The 19,758-nt window shown below is 44.1% G+C and overlaps 1 protein-coding gene across 10 annotated transcripts in view; it reads left to right on the top strand.

Moving 5' to 3' along the window:
- RNF212B (ring finger protein 212B) overlaps nt 1-19,758 on the top strand; it is a 167,754-nt gene that overhangs the window by 141,013 nt on the left and 6,983 nt on the right. For 7 of the 10 annotated variants that reach the window (XR_012692510.1, XR_012692512.1, XR_012692514.1 and 4 more), the window contains 3 exons: nt 10,166-10,213; nt 11,836-11,904; nt 12,149-12,168. Coding sequence is in view for 2 of the 10 variants with exons in the window: in XM_075211184.1 (XP_075067285.1) it covers nt 10,166-10,213; nt 11,836-11,904; nt 12,149-12,176 (145 nt within the window). In the remaining 8 variants the exon portion in view is untranslated. Of the gene's footprint in view, nt 1-10,165; nt 10,214-11,835; nt 11,905-12,148; nt 12,526-19,758 lie in introns of those variants that run through there. The other 3 variants (XR_012692513.1, XM_075211184.1, XM_075211185.1) reach the window with 3 other exon arrangements.

A 19,758-nucleotide genomic window follows, 5' to 3' on the forward strand; every position in this document is an offset into this window, starting at 1 on the left:
AGTTGTTACAGGCAAATTCTGCCCAGGGCAACAAGGAGGACCAGTTGTCATGGAACTCCGATATGTAGCATCGCAAGAACTTCTCCAAGGACTGGTTAACCCTTTCAGTCTGCCCATTTGACTGAGGGTGGTATGCAGAAGATAAACTGACCTTGATTCCCAGGAGGGTACAGAATGATCTCCAGAACTGCGCTATGAACTGGGAACCCCGATCTGAGACGATGTCTGTAGGGAGTCCATGAAGGCGGAAAATGTGTTGAATGAACAAGACTGCCAAATCTCGAGCAGTAGGAAGCTTAGTGAGTGGAATGAAATGCGCCATCTTGCTGAACCGGTCTACCACGACCCAAATGGTATTGTGTCCCGCAGAGGGTGGCAGATCGACTATAAAGTCCATGGACAGATGTGTCCAAGGTTTACCAGGGGCGGCCAACGGAACTAACTGACCTACCGGGCGAGTCCTGGGAACTTTGTTCCTGGCACAAACTTCACAGGACCGGACGTGACTCTTGACGTCAGCAGACAAAGACGGCCACCATACAGTACGGGAAAGGATTTCCAGTGTTTTGTAGACTCCAGGATGCCCAGCAGTCCGACTGTTGTGTGCCTCAGCAAGGACTGTCTTCCTTAGATGAACTGGGACAAACAAACATCCTGCCGGAGTGTTATCAGGAGCCAACCTCTGGAACCTTTGTAAGGTACAGCTCAAATCTTGAGTTAATATGGCATGAATCATAGACACAGGAACAATAGGCTCTGGGCAGGTGACCGGAGCATGATGTGCCAGGAAACTTCTAGACAGGGCGTCTGCTTTAATATTTTTGGAACCAGGACGATAGGTGATAATAAAGTTGAACCGAGTGAAGAACAGCGACCACCGAGCCTGTCGGGGGTTCAGACGTTTGGCTGACTGTATATACTGTAAGTTTTTATGATCCGTTATAACGGAGATCTGGTGTGCAGCGCCTTCCAACCAGTGCCGCCATTCCTCAAAGGCCCATTTAATTGCCAGCAATTCTCGGTTTCCCACGTCATAGTTGGTTTCCGCTGACGAGAACTGACGGGAAAAAAAGGCACATGGATGTAAGCGGTGGGTCTGGGGGTCTTTTTGTGACAAGACGGCCCCAGCACCGACGTCAGACGCATCTACCTCAAGAACAAACGGTACCCTAGGATCCGGATGTCTTAGAACCTGAGCAGACACAAAAGCTTTCTTCAGGGTTTTGAATGCATTTATTGCCTGTTGTGACCAAACAGTTGGATCACCTCCTTTTCGGGTCAAGGTGACGATAGGAGCCACGATATCAGCAAAGCCGCCAATAAACCTCCTGTAGTAATTGGCGAATCCCAGGAATCTCTGGACCGCCTTGAGGTTATTCGGTTGTATCCAATCCAGAATTGCTTGGACCTTGGTTGGGTCCATGGAGAAACCTTCTGAGGAGATTAGATAACCGAGGAAGGATACCTTCTGGACCTCGAACTCGCATTTCTCGAGTTTAGCGTACAGGTGATGTTCCCGTAATTTCTGTAGGATTTGTCTGACATGACCCTGGTGCACAGACAACGATTTTGAATATATGAGGATGTCATCTAAGTAAACAACAACAAAGTGTCCCAGGAACTCACGTAACACCTCATTAATCAAGTCCTGAAATACGGCAGGAGCATTACTAAGGCCAAACGGCATGACCAGGTATTCGTAATGGCCCGAGAGCGTGTTGAAAGCCGTCTTCCACTCATCACCTGCTCTAATACGTATGAGATTATAGGCCCCACGAAGATCAATTTTTGTGAAGATAGTGGCTCCTCTTAATTGATCAAAAAGAACGGAGATGAGGGGAAGGGGGTAGGTGTTCTTAACCGTAATAAGGTTCAGCCCTCGATAATCGATACAGGGTCTGAGTCCACCGTCTTTCTTGGGTACAAAGAAACACCCCGCTCCTACTGGGGACTTGGATGGCCTGATGAAGCCCTTCTCCAAGTTTTCGTCAATATACTCCTGCATGGATTTGGTCTCTGGACCAGAGAGAGGATACAAGCGTCCCTTGGGTAATTTAGAGCCCGGAATGAGCTCAATGGCACAGTCGAAATTGCGGTGCGGTGGTAGTGTGTCAGCAGCCTTTTTGGAGAAAACATCCCAGTAGTCATGATACTGAGAAGGGAGCTGCTCCGGAATAGACTGAATAATACGTAGAGGTAGTGTCAAGCAAGACTGTGTACAATGGGGGCTCCACTGGACAATTTCTCCTTTTGCCCAATCCATGACGGGGTTATGGCAGAATAGCCAAGGGTGGCCCAGAATTAAAGGAACCGAAGGACATTCGATAAATCGTAAGACTATGGATTCCGAATGGAGAGCGCCAATGTTCAACTGTAATGGTGGGGTTTCCCAAGTAATCTTGCCGCCTGGCAACAGACTACCATCTAAGCCACATACCGTAATGGCAGATTGGAGTTTAATCCGCGGGATCCCAGCTGAGCGGGCAAACTCGATGTCAAGGAAGTTGCCAGCAGCTCCACTGTCAATGAAGGCTGATAGTTTCGTAGAACGAGCACTGAACGTGAGCTGTGCAGGGACCAATAGTGCATTTTTCTGGGAGACAATTTGTAGACCTAAGTGAACTCTCCCCTCGTTTCTTAGGCATGCTCGTTTCCCGACTTGTTTGGGCAAGAACGGGAGAAGTGGCCTCTTGCGCCACAATATAAACATAAGCCTTGTGACCGTCTCCTGTCTCTCTCCTCAGAGGAAAGACGGTATGCTCCCAATTGCATTGGTTCCTCACCATCCTGGGAGATAGGAACGAAGGCGGATGGAGGTGATGACGTTTCCTTTTCAGTTTTCCGCTCTTTATATCTCCTGTCAATTTTAATGGAGAGGTGCATCAGATCTTCCAGAGAGCTAGGAGACGGGTATTGCACCAGCGAATCTTTAATCTGTTCAGATAGGCCGACACGGAAATGACTACGTAAGGCAGGGTCGTTCCATCCACTGTCAGGTGACCATCTACGGAATTCCGCGCAGTATTCTTCTGCCGACCGTCTGCCTTGTTTCAAGGACCGTAGGTGAGCTTCCGCGGAGGCCACTCGATCCGGGTCATCATACAGTAAACCCAATGCCTCAAAGAAGGAGTCTACGGACTGCATGGCCGGACTGGTCTGTGGCAAAGAAAACGCCCAGGACTGGGGGTCACCCTGTAGAAGGGAAATAATAATCCCAACTCGTTGCTGCTCTGAACCGGAGGAGCGGGGTCTCATCCGAAAATAGAGCTTGCAGCTCTCCCTGAAGTTCCGAAACAAGGTTCTATTTCCGGAGAACCGATCCGGTAAATTCATTTTGGGCTCACAGATGGGATCTGGAGGAGATTGTGAAGCTTTTGTGGCTTCTTCTTGAACAGACATAAGCTCAGCCAATCCCTGCATCATCTGATACAAAGACTCAACATGGCCTGCTAGGGTTTGTGCCGGAGACGGTGTGGATCCACTTGCATCCATCCTAATCTTGTCTCCGTGAGTGGGCCGGTTATAATGTTAGGAACCCCTCCAGCCGGCACAACACAACCCGGAGTCTACTCTGCCAGTCAGGTGTTCACTGGAGCCCCTGATGGTGGGGACAGACTGGGCTGCAGACTGACAGAGGGTCGTGAAGTGTGTACCGGCTGGGGAGAACCCAGGCAAGAAGAGTCAGGTCCACGCAGAGGTCAAAGGCCGGCAGCAGGTAACAGTAATGATGAACAAGCTGAGGTCAGAGGTCACTGGCAAAGTAGCAGAACGGGTAAACAAGCCAAGGATCAGGGTCACAGGAAACACAAGCGAAGTCCAATACGAAGCCAAGGGTCATACACGGGAAGTCAAACGTAGATACAGGATACAGGAACTGGAACAAGCAGGTCAGCAGACTGGAGCACAGAAGCTATAACCGGCAATGAGGCAGCAGACCTCATTGCCTTAAATACCCAGCTGAACCAATCACAGGTAAAACACACTCCTGCAGGTTAATAGAGCAGTCACAAATAGAGCCAATCAGGGCTTGCCCCTGGCCTGCACAGTTGCAGGCTAATGCCTGTAATTGCCTCCTATAATCTGCCCATATTAATAAGCCCACAGGCTGTAGAACGCTGCGCCCGGCTTCCTCCTATTGCCGGGACGCAGCTCTGAAGCGTCTGCTGGTTGCCCCGGCAACGGCCGGGTTATGGCCGGAAATGACGTCCCGGTCGCCATGGCGACGGCCGGGACGCGGGTGAGTGAGTCGCGGCGGCTGGGCACCGCCGCGGCTCGTAACAGTTACCTGTTAATAATATAGTTATCGGTGTCAAAACATTAAGAAAAAAAGTTTTCATTCCCCCTCTTGCCCACAAAATACATTTATTAGTGTTTTATGATGTCTATTGCACATAAAATATTTTTTTAGAGTTGCTCCTGATTGCAAACACATTCTAGCATGCATACACGATTGTCATGACTAGTAATCAGCACTTACATCTGACCTATAGCTGCTGCGAGTATTACGACCTAAAAACATGGACCTTTGAAATACCCAAAGCTTGAATTGGACGTTGCTGCGTGTGCTCGTGCTTGGCACACCCTTACTGTACATTGACTACATGCATACACCTAGTTCCCTCCCTGGTCCTCCCGCTAAATTGTAGGCAGTAGTTAGGTTTCTTTGCCCTCTAAGATGAATTGGATGTTGCCGTGTTCACTGGAGTCCGGTTTTGGGCATGCGCAGGGCAATTTTACATAGTATACGCACGTAATAGCATATAAGTTCCTTACTGAATCAGGCCCTGTATTTTGAATGTAAATCGGACTATAAAATTGGAAGTACAATTATCCAAATACCTCATAAGTTAGAAGTGAATACAAGTAACAGCAAGAACAACTTCCCTAGCTAAGTTCATGAAATTCCAATGCCTCATTAAGGCACTCTGGGCAGAAATGCCACCAGAAATTGTGGTCCATGTCCAAATGAAACATGTGGGGACCCTCTTCTCTTCCTCCCCAGGGCTGGTGAATGCAGAGGTAGAGAGTGGAGCATACTACAGTGATGCTAATTCCCCCCCCCCCCCCAGTGTGCCATATGCCTCGTAGACCATACCTCATGTATCCTACATGCCCATCAGACATCTCCATATGAGCTTCAAACCTCCCTACGTGCCCCCCAGACCTCCCTAAGTATCCTTACATGCCCATCAAACCAGTGCACATGCCCCTCAGACCTTCCCAAATTCACGGACTGTGAATGAAAAGCATTTAACAGCCGGAATTTTTGGCGCTGGTGGGCCCACTAGTCAGTTTGTGCCCCTTACACCAGTACTCCTTGATGGCGACCATGCCTCTGGGCGGAAGGTCTGTAGACGAACATCTAGAGGTCCTCCCCTGAGGCAAAGCCTCCTGATTCTGTCCCCACCTCTAAAAGTGTTTTAATGTGTTCCCCTCCCATAGAGGGATTCCCTTATGCACTTGAGCAGATTGAAACACTATAGGTATAGAGATATTTCAGGATATTTCACCAGTGTTTTCGGAAATGGGTTTTCACAGACCTAGTAGTCCTCCCCAAATATTATAATATGCAAGATTATTGGAGGACATATATAACATAAGTGGATTTGCAGTTATAAATTAGCTTATAGGAAATTTTGGTTGCTTGTATCAGATGAAGCTACTTTGACTACCTTATTGCCAATAAAATCACAGGTCACTTATATTTATTACAATTATAGCAACCTGAGGGTCTTAGTGGAATCCAACATTTCTTCTTCTTTGTCGATCTTGGTACTCCAACAGTACTCTGGGCTACAATATTCTTCAAATTTATTTTTCTCTTACAAATGATAGTTGATTTCTCCTTAATGATACCCTCTAACAATGGGTCTTGCCTCAAAATAGTGTAATTCTTTTAAAGAATGTTTCTTATTTGTCGAGACTTGTTATTCAATTTTGAGACATAAGGTAAGAGCGTATCGGTGGAGATCGCTCCCTTTAGTTTTTTCTTAGGTATTAGTCAGAAGTGTCTATCCAAACCAAAGGCATAAATTAAGGCCTCTATAGGCCTTTAAAGTAGTGAAGTGTTGTGATAACCCATTTGTTCAAAGTTATCCAACACCTTATCAAGTTGTATTTTAAAGTCCATTTCTTACAGTTGCATATTAATCTCCCCATTTGACCCATGGAAATGGGCTGTGTATAAGGAAAGTGTCATGAGATTTTGTGACTTAATGGTGGATTTGAATTGTATATATTATTTCGTTTTTTTGAAAGTTATGGTAAGGTGATGTCTAAAGGTTTAAAACATGAATTACTATTAAATATTTTTTTAGTAAAATTCCTTATTGTGTCTGATACCGGTGCAACAGTTTGCTTTATTATCTGAAGGAAGGCTCACGTCTCCCAGGGATTAACTGTTTAGGATTTTTTTACATTTATATACCTTTGCAATTAACAATAGTTATGTCAGTACACATCTTGAAATTAACTGATTAGTTGATAAGAGAAGAATGTTCTCCCTGTTGGACTATAGAAGGTTAAATTGCAGATATTATGACAAATTTGAAAAAGTTTATGGTTATAGACAAAACACATCAGCTGAGAATATTACAGATGGAAACCTCATGATGGAGACTAAGCTTCACAAATTGATTGGAACGGATTGGAATATTTCTTATGTCAGAAAGTAAGAATTACCTCTAGGAATACTACTTGAGCAATGGGCACCGTTAGTTAGTTAAATAACAGCCTCCTTCACACGTAAGTGGTGTATGAGGGAAGACATTATAAACCGTTAGTGTAGACTACTCTGTGGGACTCATGGTAATCTAGCACACTGCTTATGGGCACTTGGTGCTCCTAATTGTACAGTGGATTCCATCTAGAGTCGCTCATTGCATATTTTATGCAATATTTTATGTTCCATTCATTGGTGAAGTACTGGAACCCACCTCTCATGGACTGCATCGCATTGTCAGTGAGCAGCTTGCATGGTATACCATGGGTAGAGAAGTGTATTTTCATTTTGTTAATGGCTGTGGCACTTGTCAGTTTAGGAAGATAGTCTATCTCGAACCAACCGGAATGAGACCACTAACACAAGGTGCTCTTTCCCCCTCCGCACAAAAAGATCTGCAGCAATGATAGACCAAGGGAGGTAAGGTACTTCATGGAGAGTGAGCGGTTCTTTGACATGATGGGGCCGTAGAGCATTGCAGGGTGTACAAACAGAGACTACCCACTCAGTGTCAGCAGCCATAGAAGGCCAATACAATGCATCCCTAGCCTATTGCAAAGTGGCCTCCCACCCGGGGTGACCCTGGTGGGCCTGCTGGGTATAAAATCCTTGGAGGCAATATGGGATTACAAATCACTGACCACACAGGATGATGATCTCTGAGGTAACTCATCCAGGAAAGCAAAGAATGACTTGAGGCAATTGTCTGGAGGAAGACGGCCAACCATGCAGGACGACATGCGACAACTGTTGGCAAAGGTCATTCCTGAGTGTAACATCACGCAGCTCTTCCAAGCGCCAGGAGAGAACATCAAACTCCATAACATCTATGTCATCATCAACATCAGGGACACCTGAGTTTGAAGGGTAAGCATGTGATTAAGCGTCAGCTACATGGAGGTCCTTTTCACACTTGTACACCACATCGAGATGGTAACTTGAGCATGAACCTGCCCAGAGGTGTCATGAATGAAGTGCGTAAGGATGACTCTTTTTCCAATGTGATCTGCCAGAACCCGCACTTGGCAGCCAGAGTGGTGAATATCTTTACGTTTGGCATGTCGACTATGAATTGCTCCACGGTCCTGAGGCAGTGATGCGGTATCATTAGAGCTTTATTCAGATGCACAAGGTCAATGCAGATGCGTATTGAAACATCCTTTTTAACTGCAGCAACCATGGCCCATACCCACGGGGTGGCTTCTACCACTGAAGCATTGACATTTAATGCTGTCATATGAATTATTTCGCTAGCACCTTATCTTTCATGGCCAAAGGCATCCTTCTGGGTGTACACACTGTAGGAGGAACAGTCTCATCAATACGCATGCGATATGTAACAGAGTTTGCTGATCTGTTTGATTGCAAGACCATTGGAAAAGTCTCTTAAATCTGAAATATCCTGTTGCAACACGTGCATGTCAGCACTTACCGTTATTAACCTGTTTTCTACTGTCTGGAAGACTCAACAAAGGTTTGTCATTACTATCCACAATATGAAACTGCAGCGGGACACCTGTGAAGTGAAACATGACCATACCCACAGTCTTGATTATTTGGCCACCGTAAGCAATTAGATTCACTGTGTGAAAACAGTCAATAGGTGTCTTCGGGTTTGGACGCTGGAGTTAACGTAACATGACATTGCATTTGGCACCAGGGTGAATTTTAATTTTGATGGCGTTATTTTTCTCCTTATCAACTATGGTGGGAAATATCTCACCCTTTTCAGCCCTGAGGCCAACACTCAGAGTGAAGACTGGTGTGAGGATTGTTGTCTGGCGGTGTATCTACTGTATGGACTTGGTGCAGCTGGGTTGCTGGAACGTGCACTATAGTGTTGCCTGTCATCAGCTTTGAGATTGGACCTGCACCAGCAAGCAAAGTGATTTTGTTTACAAGCATTGAAGCGTTTATTGAAACTAGGACATTTGTGATGTTCATAGGAATGGCGACCACCGCAATTCACACAGCGTGTTTGTTGCTGCTTGTGTTGCTGGAGGTCACATATATCAGACTCTTTTTCAACTTGCTTGCACTTTTGCGTGACCGCTAATGTTACATGCATATGTGTATAGCAGTGTCCAGTGTCTTTCTCCCACAGGAGATGCGTACGAGTGACATCATCATAAGTTCCATACACAATTCTGTTCCTGATAAGTTCACTTGATTATTCGCCATATTCACATTTCTTTGCTAATAGTTTCAATCTGGCAGTGTATGACTGGATGCTTTCAGAGGGGCTCTGCACAGCACTGTTAGATGCATGTCTGTCCAATATGACATTTTTCACTGGTAAACATATTTTATTAATTTTTTTTATTAGTGTGTCTGGATGCTCCTGATCCTCCCCCTCTGAATAGACAAATGTGTCAGCTTTATCTACAGCTTCGGCACCACCTAAATTTAGCAGGGTGTATGCTGTACATTTCTTGAATTGTCTGAGAGTCCAGCACAGCAGTATACACACCCTTCCTTCTTGAATTTGAGCTATGTGTTCACAATCACGTTGTCAAAAACAAGTGGATCTATGCATCAGAGACCTTGTGCGATCACAACCAATCTTCTGACACCATGTAGAACTGTCTGAGTTCAAATCAGTAAGAAGAGGCTGAGAGCATGTCTTTACTGTGTGGTATATACTGAAAACTGAAGATTTACTTCCAGGTATTATCTGTCAGTCAGCACGTCCTGAATAGCAAGTGGATGGCAGTGATGACACTTCCACCAACCCCACATTACACACATCTACACTAGCCTTCGCTCCCCACATGCATCAATGAGCCTTGGGCCCCCATGACACTGTCGCCGGTTCACCGGTTATCCTTCCTTGGACCACTTTTAGTAGGTACTAACCCCTGCATACCAGGATCTCCACACACTATCTGCTGTTTTGGAGATGCTCTGACCCAGTCATCTAGCCATCACAATTTGGCCCTTGTCAAGGTCGCCAAGATCCTTGCGCTTTCCCATTTTTCCGGCTTCCAACTGCAAGAGCTGACTGTTCACTTGCTGCTTAATATATTATCCTCCACCCCCCTCCACACAACAGGTGCCGTTGTAACAAAGTAATCAATGTCATACCATATGTTGTCTTTCTTTTCTCAGATTCCTATTTTTTCCTCTTGTATGTCCTTCTCCTGTGCTGTATAAATACTAACATTATTCTGTTGATGATGGGGAAGGTTTGTATTAAACACAACACTTCTGCCTGTTGGAGGGGGATACTTATCTCAATGCTGTAAATATACAGAAAAAAAATAATGTAATATACATTAAATAAATCAAATTTGACACACATAATATAAAATAGTATTTCTTACATAATAAACATTTATCCATTTTGTAGCTTAAACTGGAAACTGTGGTGTGATGTATTTTTATGACAAATGTAATGTAGAAATGTAATAACTGCATCATGTGTAAGAATGGTTATTTTTACAGCTACAATTTACCCCTAACATGCCAGGATCACAGAGCTCAAGAACATAAGTAAGTGTTTTTCAATCACTGCCTATAGTAACTTCATATTATATGCAACACATTTAAGATCAGGTGCCTATAAAGAATTACACCCAGTCCCACTCTGGGTTCCAGTGTGTAGTATCCTCTACAGCTATTTTGCATTGTTGGTACCTCCGTGGTGTAAGTGTGCGGATGTCACTGACTGGAACAAATTGAGGGATGTGCAAACAATGGAATATTTCATACAAGTAGTAATTGTTAAATAACACGTTTTAATAAGGAAGCAACTAAGTGAAGGATAACTAAATCAAAGGCTGGTTGACCAATGTTGACAAAACAGGCTGTGTAACATCCCTCAACCCCCGTCAGTTTGGCTTATAGTGTGATAGATAAATGGGAAGCATAATGGCATTGTGGCACTTATTCCGGAAAGTAGCCCCTATAATAATGTATTAAAAGTGAACAGAAAGCCAATTCCCAACTTGTCACTAATCCAGCGATAGTGCTTCCTTTCAAAGAACACTTTTTTTTTTCATTCCACAGGTCCAACCAAATACACTAGGCAAGGCTTCAACTTAACAGAACATGAATGGGGTTATAAACTAGGCCAAAACCACCCTTTTGCTTAGAATCACTCAAAAAGGGACAGGCTCCTTATAATCCTACATTTATATAAAGAGCAACCAACAACACTGACATTTGATAAACATATTTGTGTAGATGGCATCATGCAGCCTAATGTATTTGTGATTGAGTGATCATATAGACTCAGGGAAAATAGTAGAACTCTGGCATAAAAAAGTGCCACCATTGTAAGACTATCCACGGGGAACAGGGGGGCATTTGCTCCCCGGGTCGGTCCCATAGTGAGCTACCTTGGGCACTGGGCCATCTGCATTTTTTTCCTTTAAAATAGGCTGCGGAGTCAAGTCTTGCCCCCCCAGGCTGAACTTTGCCAGCCCTTCCTTGCTATCCATACGAACATGGTAACTAAATTATGCAGGTGTTTCAGTCTAGTCCTCATTACTCCAGTGTTCTCCTTCACACAAACCTTGGGACAGGAGTGAAAGGTGATTATCAGAAAGAAGAGGCACAGGTTAAAGGCAGAGCTAAGGGCTTTAGGGAGAGAAACTTGGGATGATGTTAGAGATGTATAAGGTGAAGGTGTTGGTAAGGGCTGTAAAAGGTAAGGGTAAGTAGTTTGAATTGGATTCTGGAGGTTAGCGGGAGCCACTGTAGGGATTTTTACAGTGGTGCAGCAGATGTGGAAGAGTAGCATCAGTCTTGACAGGTGAGGAGAGGCCTGAGATAATAAGCAAATGGTAAATGGTTTAATGTCCTGAGTGAAAAAATGGTGAATTCGGACAGTGTTTCGAAGGAGGAGGTGGCATGAAAGTGCAATGGATCGGATGTTGGGAGTGACGCTGAGTGCAAGGATGACAACACCAAAGCTACTTAACAAAATAGGATGAATGCAAGGGGATGGGGGGGTCAGACAATGGATATAGAAAATCTATGTAAAAGGTATTTGTAGGCAAAAACAATTTATGAAATTTAATAGAAACACTAATATACTGCAGAAAATGTTAGAACTCCTTTAACTTTCGTGCTGAATTTCTTGTATTTGACTGGATGTTTTCTTTCAATAGACTCCCTGGCATTTCAGCAATAATCAATCGCTCAGAGCGAATAGACAGGATCTACTGTATAATACCCAGGTGAGAAAAATAAATTTAGTTGCAATTTCAAAAAGACTGTCAGATGCTATGTGTAATTCACACTTCCAGTAACCGTCAAAAACTTTACTGTAGTGTGGTTCACAAAAATTAGATAGTTAAAGCATTTTCTGGTTATGCATCTGCAATATTCCATTATATTTAGCTAGAATTATATATGCACCTTGTGTAAAAAAAAAAAAAATGAACAATGACTGATTTGCTAATATTTGCACTTGCAATCCAGAGCCATGCAGTATTCTGCATGCCTATAGAGACCAGAGCTGTGAGTTGGAGCCTTGTGAAGTATCCTCTGGATATTGGAGCAATACTGGTGGATTTCCAGTACACATCTAAGCGGCAGGCCACACTGAAACACACAACAAACACAGTGACTTCCATCAAAATAAACAGGTGGATTTATGTCCATTGTTAATAACTGTTGTTTATATATTGTTTCTGTAGTGTAAAATATATACTTATGTACTGTTTCTGAAGTGTGAAATATATGCTTAGGTTACATTTATGAAAATATACTAAACAGTGTGTTTCCATACAATTTTGTAATTTTGAATGTAGAAAGAAAACTTGTACAGCTGAACAGCAATCTCTTTTGCTTTATATGAAAATAAAACATGGTTTTATAAAAACAAGTGTGGGAACAAGAGATAGATTTTGACCTTTTACAAGAAATGTACCTTTGAAATATTTAGCAACACAATGTCTGTTTATGCTTATGTAATTGAAGTTATGTACAGTCAGCCCAATACTATACAATGAGTGCTCGGTTTAATGAGTATCCTTGGATCCAGCAATGCTATTTAATGGTGTGTACCAGAGGTTTAAAAAACAAATCTCTTTAGCAAAAAGTGCCCCAGACAAACAAAATCACAGTATGATTAAATAAGATAATCCAATTTTAAAACAGTTTGAAGTCAAATGTCCACAAAAATAAAACCATGATGTTAATATCCAATCACCACAGTACCCAATAAGGTAGAAACAGGGCCTTCTCAATCAGAATGTTCTCCTTATCTTTTGCTTCTTCATCCCCACTTGAAAGATAACGCCACAATTTTATAGTGTATAGCAGTGGATCCCACACTTTTTCAGTTCAAGGCACCCTTAGGGTCTCCAAATTTTTTTCAAGGCACCCCTAATAATTACCAAGTAGTCCCCCCTTGCTTACCATTGGCCCTGGCCTAGGCACCCCTGTGAGATCACCGAGGCACCCCAGGGAGCCTAGGCGCACAGTTTGGGAACCACTGGTGTATAGGGTTGTCTCTTCCAAATCAAAGTGTGCGGGAAAGCATGATGTAACAGACAGCGCATTTAACGTCACAGAAGTTCCTGGCTTTCTGTGATGCTGGGTGGTTTCTTTTCAGTTTCCTCACTCCAAGGACATCAGGAACAGCCGTGTGCATACGCACCCTGGTCCACTTGGACCTGGCTGATATAAGTATCCTCCTACTCCTGTTCTTAATCTATATGGTTTGTTTGTTTTACCTTTACACATGATCCTTGCTTCTGTAACTTTCAATAATGACTAAGTTTCTGCTCTGCATCAGAGGTCTCCTAAACATGGAGTAATCCCACAGTTACCTCCCATCAATGTCCCCCTTCAGTGAAATCAGCCTTCAGAACCTGCATTCAATAGCTCCTTGTATGGGTTTGTTGCTTTGCCACAGATTGTAGGGATTGCAGAGCGCTGATACTAAGGGGTCTACATGAACCCCAGCAGGGCACTCTTGAACTTCCTTCCACCTCCATTTATAATGTCTGCAGCATGTCAAACCGTGGCAAGAGTGCCAAAATATAGAGGTGGGTTCTATGTAAGTGGGGGAACGTCTGGGTGATGTGGTATATTGGTCCCCAATATGAGCATAAGCTCCTAATCTTTATTTAGTGTTTTTTTATTTTTGTGATATTGAGTGGTAGCATTGTAAAATAAATCCAAAAACTAAACCCTAATATCTACATTTTATGTCAGGATGATGGGAAACATTTAAAGAAGATCTGTCACTTTTGAGGGAAAAAAAAAGGTTCTTAGAAAGTGCCTAGTGTAATATTTACATGTAAAAAAAAAACCTTAGTTTTCCTATACTCCCTCTGCTCAAGAGAGAACATAGAAAAACATTTTGTCCTATATACAAATAAAGTGCCTCATCTTAAAACCATAGTGCTCTATTTTCACACCTGGATTACTGCCCTTGTTTCACAGCCACTCTCCGTCATGAGCAGCCAGCAACTAGACACTATGGGCCTGATGTAGAGTTTCGAGGCAAGTTACTGAAAAAAAGCGCAAGACGTAAATTGTGTCCAAAAGAAAGACACATTACTTGTGTATGTCGAACTGCACATATCTTACGATACGTGCAGCTCTGCATAGTACATTAAATGCGTTTACTGAATGAAAATATGTTTAAAGCATATGATACATTTTAATCATCAAGACTGGTGTGTAAACTGTTTAAATATAAATACATTTTAAAAGCGCAGCAAGCCCCATTCCCCTCCTGTACAGTGTGGTTGCCTTTATTTACCAAGTTTTTTTACAGGTTGCAATAGGAAACTGTGTTACGCCATAATAATGATACAAATGCCTTTGATATTATTTAATAACTAATCACATTAATTATTGGTACATAATGCAAACTTTTCGCTATTTTAGTCACAACGAATAACACGCACCTGTGACATCTCAGATGTATTTAAGAGGCATCATTTTACACAATATTTTTAAACATTCGCCTTGTACCACGTCAACCGCAAAAACAGGGAATCCCAACTGTGACGCTCACTTCTGCCAACTATAAGGCTGCAAAAACGACGTGATTCCTTTGTTTGACCCGATTCTATACCACCCCAGTATTATACATCTATTAACCTTCACTTCAAATAGTCCACTATTATGTGTTAATCACTAAATAAATACCAATCTATCATCAACATCACTATACTGCATTATTAATATAAGCAAACTATTCAATCATCCTTTTGTTATCTAAAAAATCTTTTACTTTACAAAGATAACTTCAAGATCATATAGATAGCACTTAAAATGCTTACATACAGTACACATAGCTTTATAGACATGCTATATTACCAAGCTAGTACAGAAGTGGGTTTCCAGTTGAAATATAGTAATGCGTTACCCTATACTGTTGCTAAGTTAACTTTGTGTTTCATTAATCCTCACCATTGTGTATTAACTTCCACGGTTTCTTCTGAGTGTATGTGCATATATGTGTGGGTGAGTGTATGCAGAAAGATTGAAATAATGTAAAAGAGGGCATCATCAGTCCTTGCTCTTTGTGTACAAGTATATATGTGAAGAAAGAGGGTGTGCAAATGTGCATGTAGATTGAGAGAGGGGAAGTTACACAAAGAAAAGAGCTAGACAACATGAGGGTATGTGCAAGGTTGAATTAGAAAAAAAATAAAAATAGTGCACGCTGTATTGCAGTGTAGGGATAATTTAAGAGGTATCCCTTGTAGGCATTTGTAGAAATAGAAGTAGATCGCAGGATTTTTGCAGATAAGAGTATAGCAAAAACAGTACATATAAAATACAGGCAGGGTCGTTTCTCTTAACAGTGGATTCATATCCAATAGCAGAACCAATGATGTCATAGCAGCTCAAATCCTGCAGACTCTGCTTTTTAACCTCAGATCCATTAGGACAAAAAATGTGGGAGGAGCCTCAGCTGGCTGTAATGGGGTGTTTTTTTTAACTGCTGCAATAAAAGATCAAGTTAACATTGAACAATTTGTTTGCCTTTTATGTTTCAATGGATCCCTTGGTTTGAATCTTGCAGCATGTGATTGTCATAGTACATTTGAACTAGGGGCAGACTAGGCTGGACAACCAAACTCCATCATTGGACCAGTGTAGGTAGAGTGGGGTTGTTGGTGGCTGGCCCCTCCTCCGGGGACAAGCCACCTTCCTTCATTTGGCCGCAGATCTTATGATCTGTCCCCCCTCCCTTTATGGCAGCCTACGTCTCCTATTTCTGTAAGAGATGTCACATGAGAAGCGCATCACATGACAGGCACGGTGCCATGTGTGCAGAGCAGCTCAAACACAGCGCGGCTGGAACAAGGCAAGTGTGAGGGAAGGGTGGGTATGTTAATGTAGTGTGTGAGGGAAGGGAGGGAGAATCTTAATATAAATTTGTGATGGAAGTGAGGAGGTGTCTTAATATAATGTGGAAGTGAGGTAGGCTGTTAATTCAATGGTGTAGGGAGGCTAATTATTTGAAGGGAAATTGATCTATTTGTCAAATGTGAATACTATTATTTTAATGATGGGGCTGGAGGGAGGACTAATTATAAAATATGGGTTCTGTTGATTTAACGCCAGGGCTGGTTGGAGTTTTCTACCTTTCATGTACCCATTTTTTCATCCCAAATAGGGCGCCCAGCATTCCAGGATCCAGACAAACAGCAACTAAATACACCAGCAGCCATAGGTAGTAAATACGACAAGAAAAGGTAGGTGTCATCCGCCGGGGTATCGGGCAGCTCACCCGGCCTCCGGCAAACTTACCTGCCTCCGGCGGTCCGCTCCGTCCCGGGCACCGCCATCTTGCATGCGCAGACCCGCAAATTATGAAATCTATGCCTGTCCTCCTATTGGCCAGGCAATCCTGGCGCCAAATACAAAAGGCACTTCCTCCAAACCCTCAGTGCCTGTTCCTCAGTTGCCTTTTGGGTACCTTAGACTTGGCTACTCTGCTACTATACTCGTCTGCAAAGCTGACACTCCGTTCAGGTACCAACCATCTATTCTACTAGTCTGCAAAGCTGACACTCTACTCACGTACCTGCTACTCGTCTGCAAAGCTGACACTCCGTTCAGGTACCAACCATCTATTCCACTAGTCTGCAAAGCTGACACTCTACTCTCGTACCTGCTACTACTCGTCTGCAAGGCTGACATTCTATTCTAATACCTGCTATTCTACCTGCTGGGTTCCAAACTTTCCAAGAGGGCCTCGCGCAGTACTCTAGCAGGGGCCGCGACCTGCGAGCAAGACGCAGCTAAGACCATACTGCCTTGCGGCAGTTCCTGGCGAACACCGTCTGCTCGTTAGACTCCGCGCCCTGTTGGTGTAGCGCTAAACTGTGCAGACCCTAGGATTCGCATTGTAAAGACCTGCTATCGCTTGAGACCGTGACAGTAGGAACAGGCCAGACTTTTCTTTACCATGACGGATCCCAACGTAGAACCCTCGGCAAAAGATATGTTGCAGCATTTACTTAACCGAGTGGAGCAACAGGATTCGATTCAGCGACAGCTCCTACAAGGATTCCAAAGCCTTGCTGCTCGCCTCGATGCTGTCCAGGGACCTCCAGTTGTCCAAGCGGCAAATCCTCCAGAACCTGTGGCCCCTCTTCCCGTTAATTCTACTTTGCGCCTCCCAACTCCCTCTAAGTTTGACGGGGACCCCAAATTATGCCAGTGTTCAATACAGTTTGAACTCCAGCCACAGAACTTTCCCACTCAGCGGTCCAAGGTGGCTTATCTCATATCACTCCTGTCAGGCCAGGCTTTAGCCTGGGCTTCACCCCTTTGGGAACGTGATGATCCTCTACTGGCGGACAGTGCTGCTTTCACAGCAGCATTTCGTAGAATATTTGAATATCGAACCCGGAAGAGTCACCTCAGCAGCATCTAGCATCCTCCGCCTTCGTCAAGGTTCCCGCTCAGTGGCTCAGTATGTCATCCAGTTTCAAACATTGTCTTCTGAACTGCGCTGGAACAATGATGCTTTAGTGGCCACCTTCTGGCAGGGTCTATCCGATAAAATCAAAGACGCCTTGGCTTCACAGGAGTTACCCCCCACACTTGAAGCTATGATTTCGCTTTGCAACAGGGTGGACCTTCATTTTCGCGAGAGGTCTTCTGAGAAGGATGCCTCCCGGCGTATACCGACCAGACCTGCACATCACTTTTCCCGTCCGGTGTCGGAGGATGAGCCCATGCAAATTGGGCGCTCTCGTCTGACCCCAGAGGAACGTGACAGGAGGCTCAAGAACAAGCTGTGCCTATACTGCGCTGATTCTGGACATCTCTTGAACTCCTGCTCCAAAAGGCCGGGAAATGCCAGACCCTAACCTGCTCCGGAGAGGTCAAATTAGGGCTTTCCAAAACCTCTCCTTCCAGTAAAACTCCCAATATCTGTTCTTTCCCTGTTATCCTCTACGGGCCCTCAGCTCCCATTAATACATCTGCCCTCTTGGATTCAGGAGCAGCTGGGAATTTTATTTCTTTTTCTTTGGTTTCACAGGCTTCCATACCAACGGTGCCATTGGAGATTCCTCTTTCCATCACCGCCATAGACGGCTCCTGAATTGCTAATGGTACTGTGGATCTTCGCACCAAACCTATCGTCTTGCAAGTTGGAGCACTTCATCGTGAAGAAATCACTTTCCATGTGCTTCCCTCTACTACAACTCCCATTATCCTGGGCCTACCCTGGCTTCAGCAACACTCTCCACAGATAAATTGGTCCACCTCTCAACTTCTCTCTTGGGGTTCGGTGTGCTTCCAGAAGTGTCTCACTCGAGTGCGACCTCTCTGAGCCATTTCTACTTCACCTCGATCCACAACTCTACCCGAGCACTATCATTCCTTCCTGGATGTGTTTGATAAAGTTCGCTCCGAACATCTACCACCTCATCGCGCATGGGACTGTCCCATTGAACTCCTGCCCGGGAAGATTCTTCCGCGAGGGCGAGTATACCCGTTATCTTTACCTGAGACCTCCTCTATGTCAGAGTATGTTAAGGAGAATCTTCTACGTGGGTTTATCAGACCTTCTTCATCCCCTGCAGAAGCAGGGTTTTTCTTCGTGAAAAAAAAAGGACGGCTCGTTGAGACCATGCATTGACTATCGTGGATTGAATGCTATAACAATAATAAAGAACCGTTATCCCATCCCACTCATCACTGAGCTCTTCGGTCGGATCAAGGGGGCTCGTGTTTTCACCAAACTAAACCTAAGAGGCGCTTACAATCTTATTCGGATCAGAGCCGGAGACGAGTGGAAGACGGCATTTAATACACGTGATGGTCATTACGAATATCTAGTAATGCCATTTGGTCTTTGCAACGCACCTGCTGTATTCCAAAGTTTCGTTAATGAAATATTCAGAGATCTGCTCTATGTTTGTGTCGTTGTATACTTAGATGATATTCTAATATTCTCTTCTAACCTCACATCTCATCGTCTCCACGTGGCAGAAGTCCTTTCCAGGCTACGTCAAAACCATTTGTTCTGTAAACTGGAGAAGTGCTCCTTCGAACTCGACCAGATACCATTCTTGGGTTACATCGTATCCGGTTCTAAACTACAAATGGACCCGGACAAGGTGAAGGCAGTCTTGGAGTGGCCCCTTCCATTGGGCTTGAAACCTATCCAGCGATTCCTTGGTTTCGCCAATTATTACAGGCGTTTCATCCTGGGCTATTCCACCATTGTAGCACCCATTGTGGCTCTTACCAGGAAGGGTTCCAACCCTAAATCCTGGCCATCGACCGCGGTAGAAGCTTTCGACTTCCTTAAAAAGGCTTTTGCTTCAGCACCTATTCTTAGGCAACCCAACTCCTTTTCTCCATTTTTTCTAGAGGTCGATGCATCTAACGTGGGCATTGGAGCAGTACTCTCGCAAAAATCTCCCCAAGGTCAATTCCACCCTTGTGCCTTCTATTCAAGAAAATTCCTTCCAGCGGAGAAGAATTACGCCATAGGGGATAAGGAGTTGTTCAATCAAAGTGGCCCTGACGGAATGGCAGTATCTTCTTGAAGGGGCAAGACACCCGGTTACAATCTTCACCGACCATAAAAATCT

The sequence above is a fragment of the Mixophyes fleayi genome, chromosome 1 (assembly GCF_038048845.1).
Source record: "Mixophyes fleayi isolate aMixFle1 chromosome 1, aMixFle1.hap1, whole genome shotgun sequence".
Lineage (NCBI taxonomy): Eukaryota > Metazoa > Chordata > Amphibia > Anura > Limnodynastidae > Mixophyes > Mixophyes fleayi.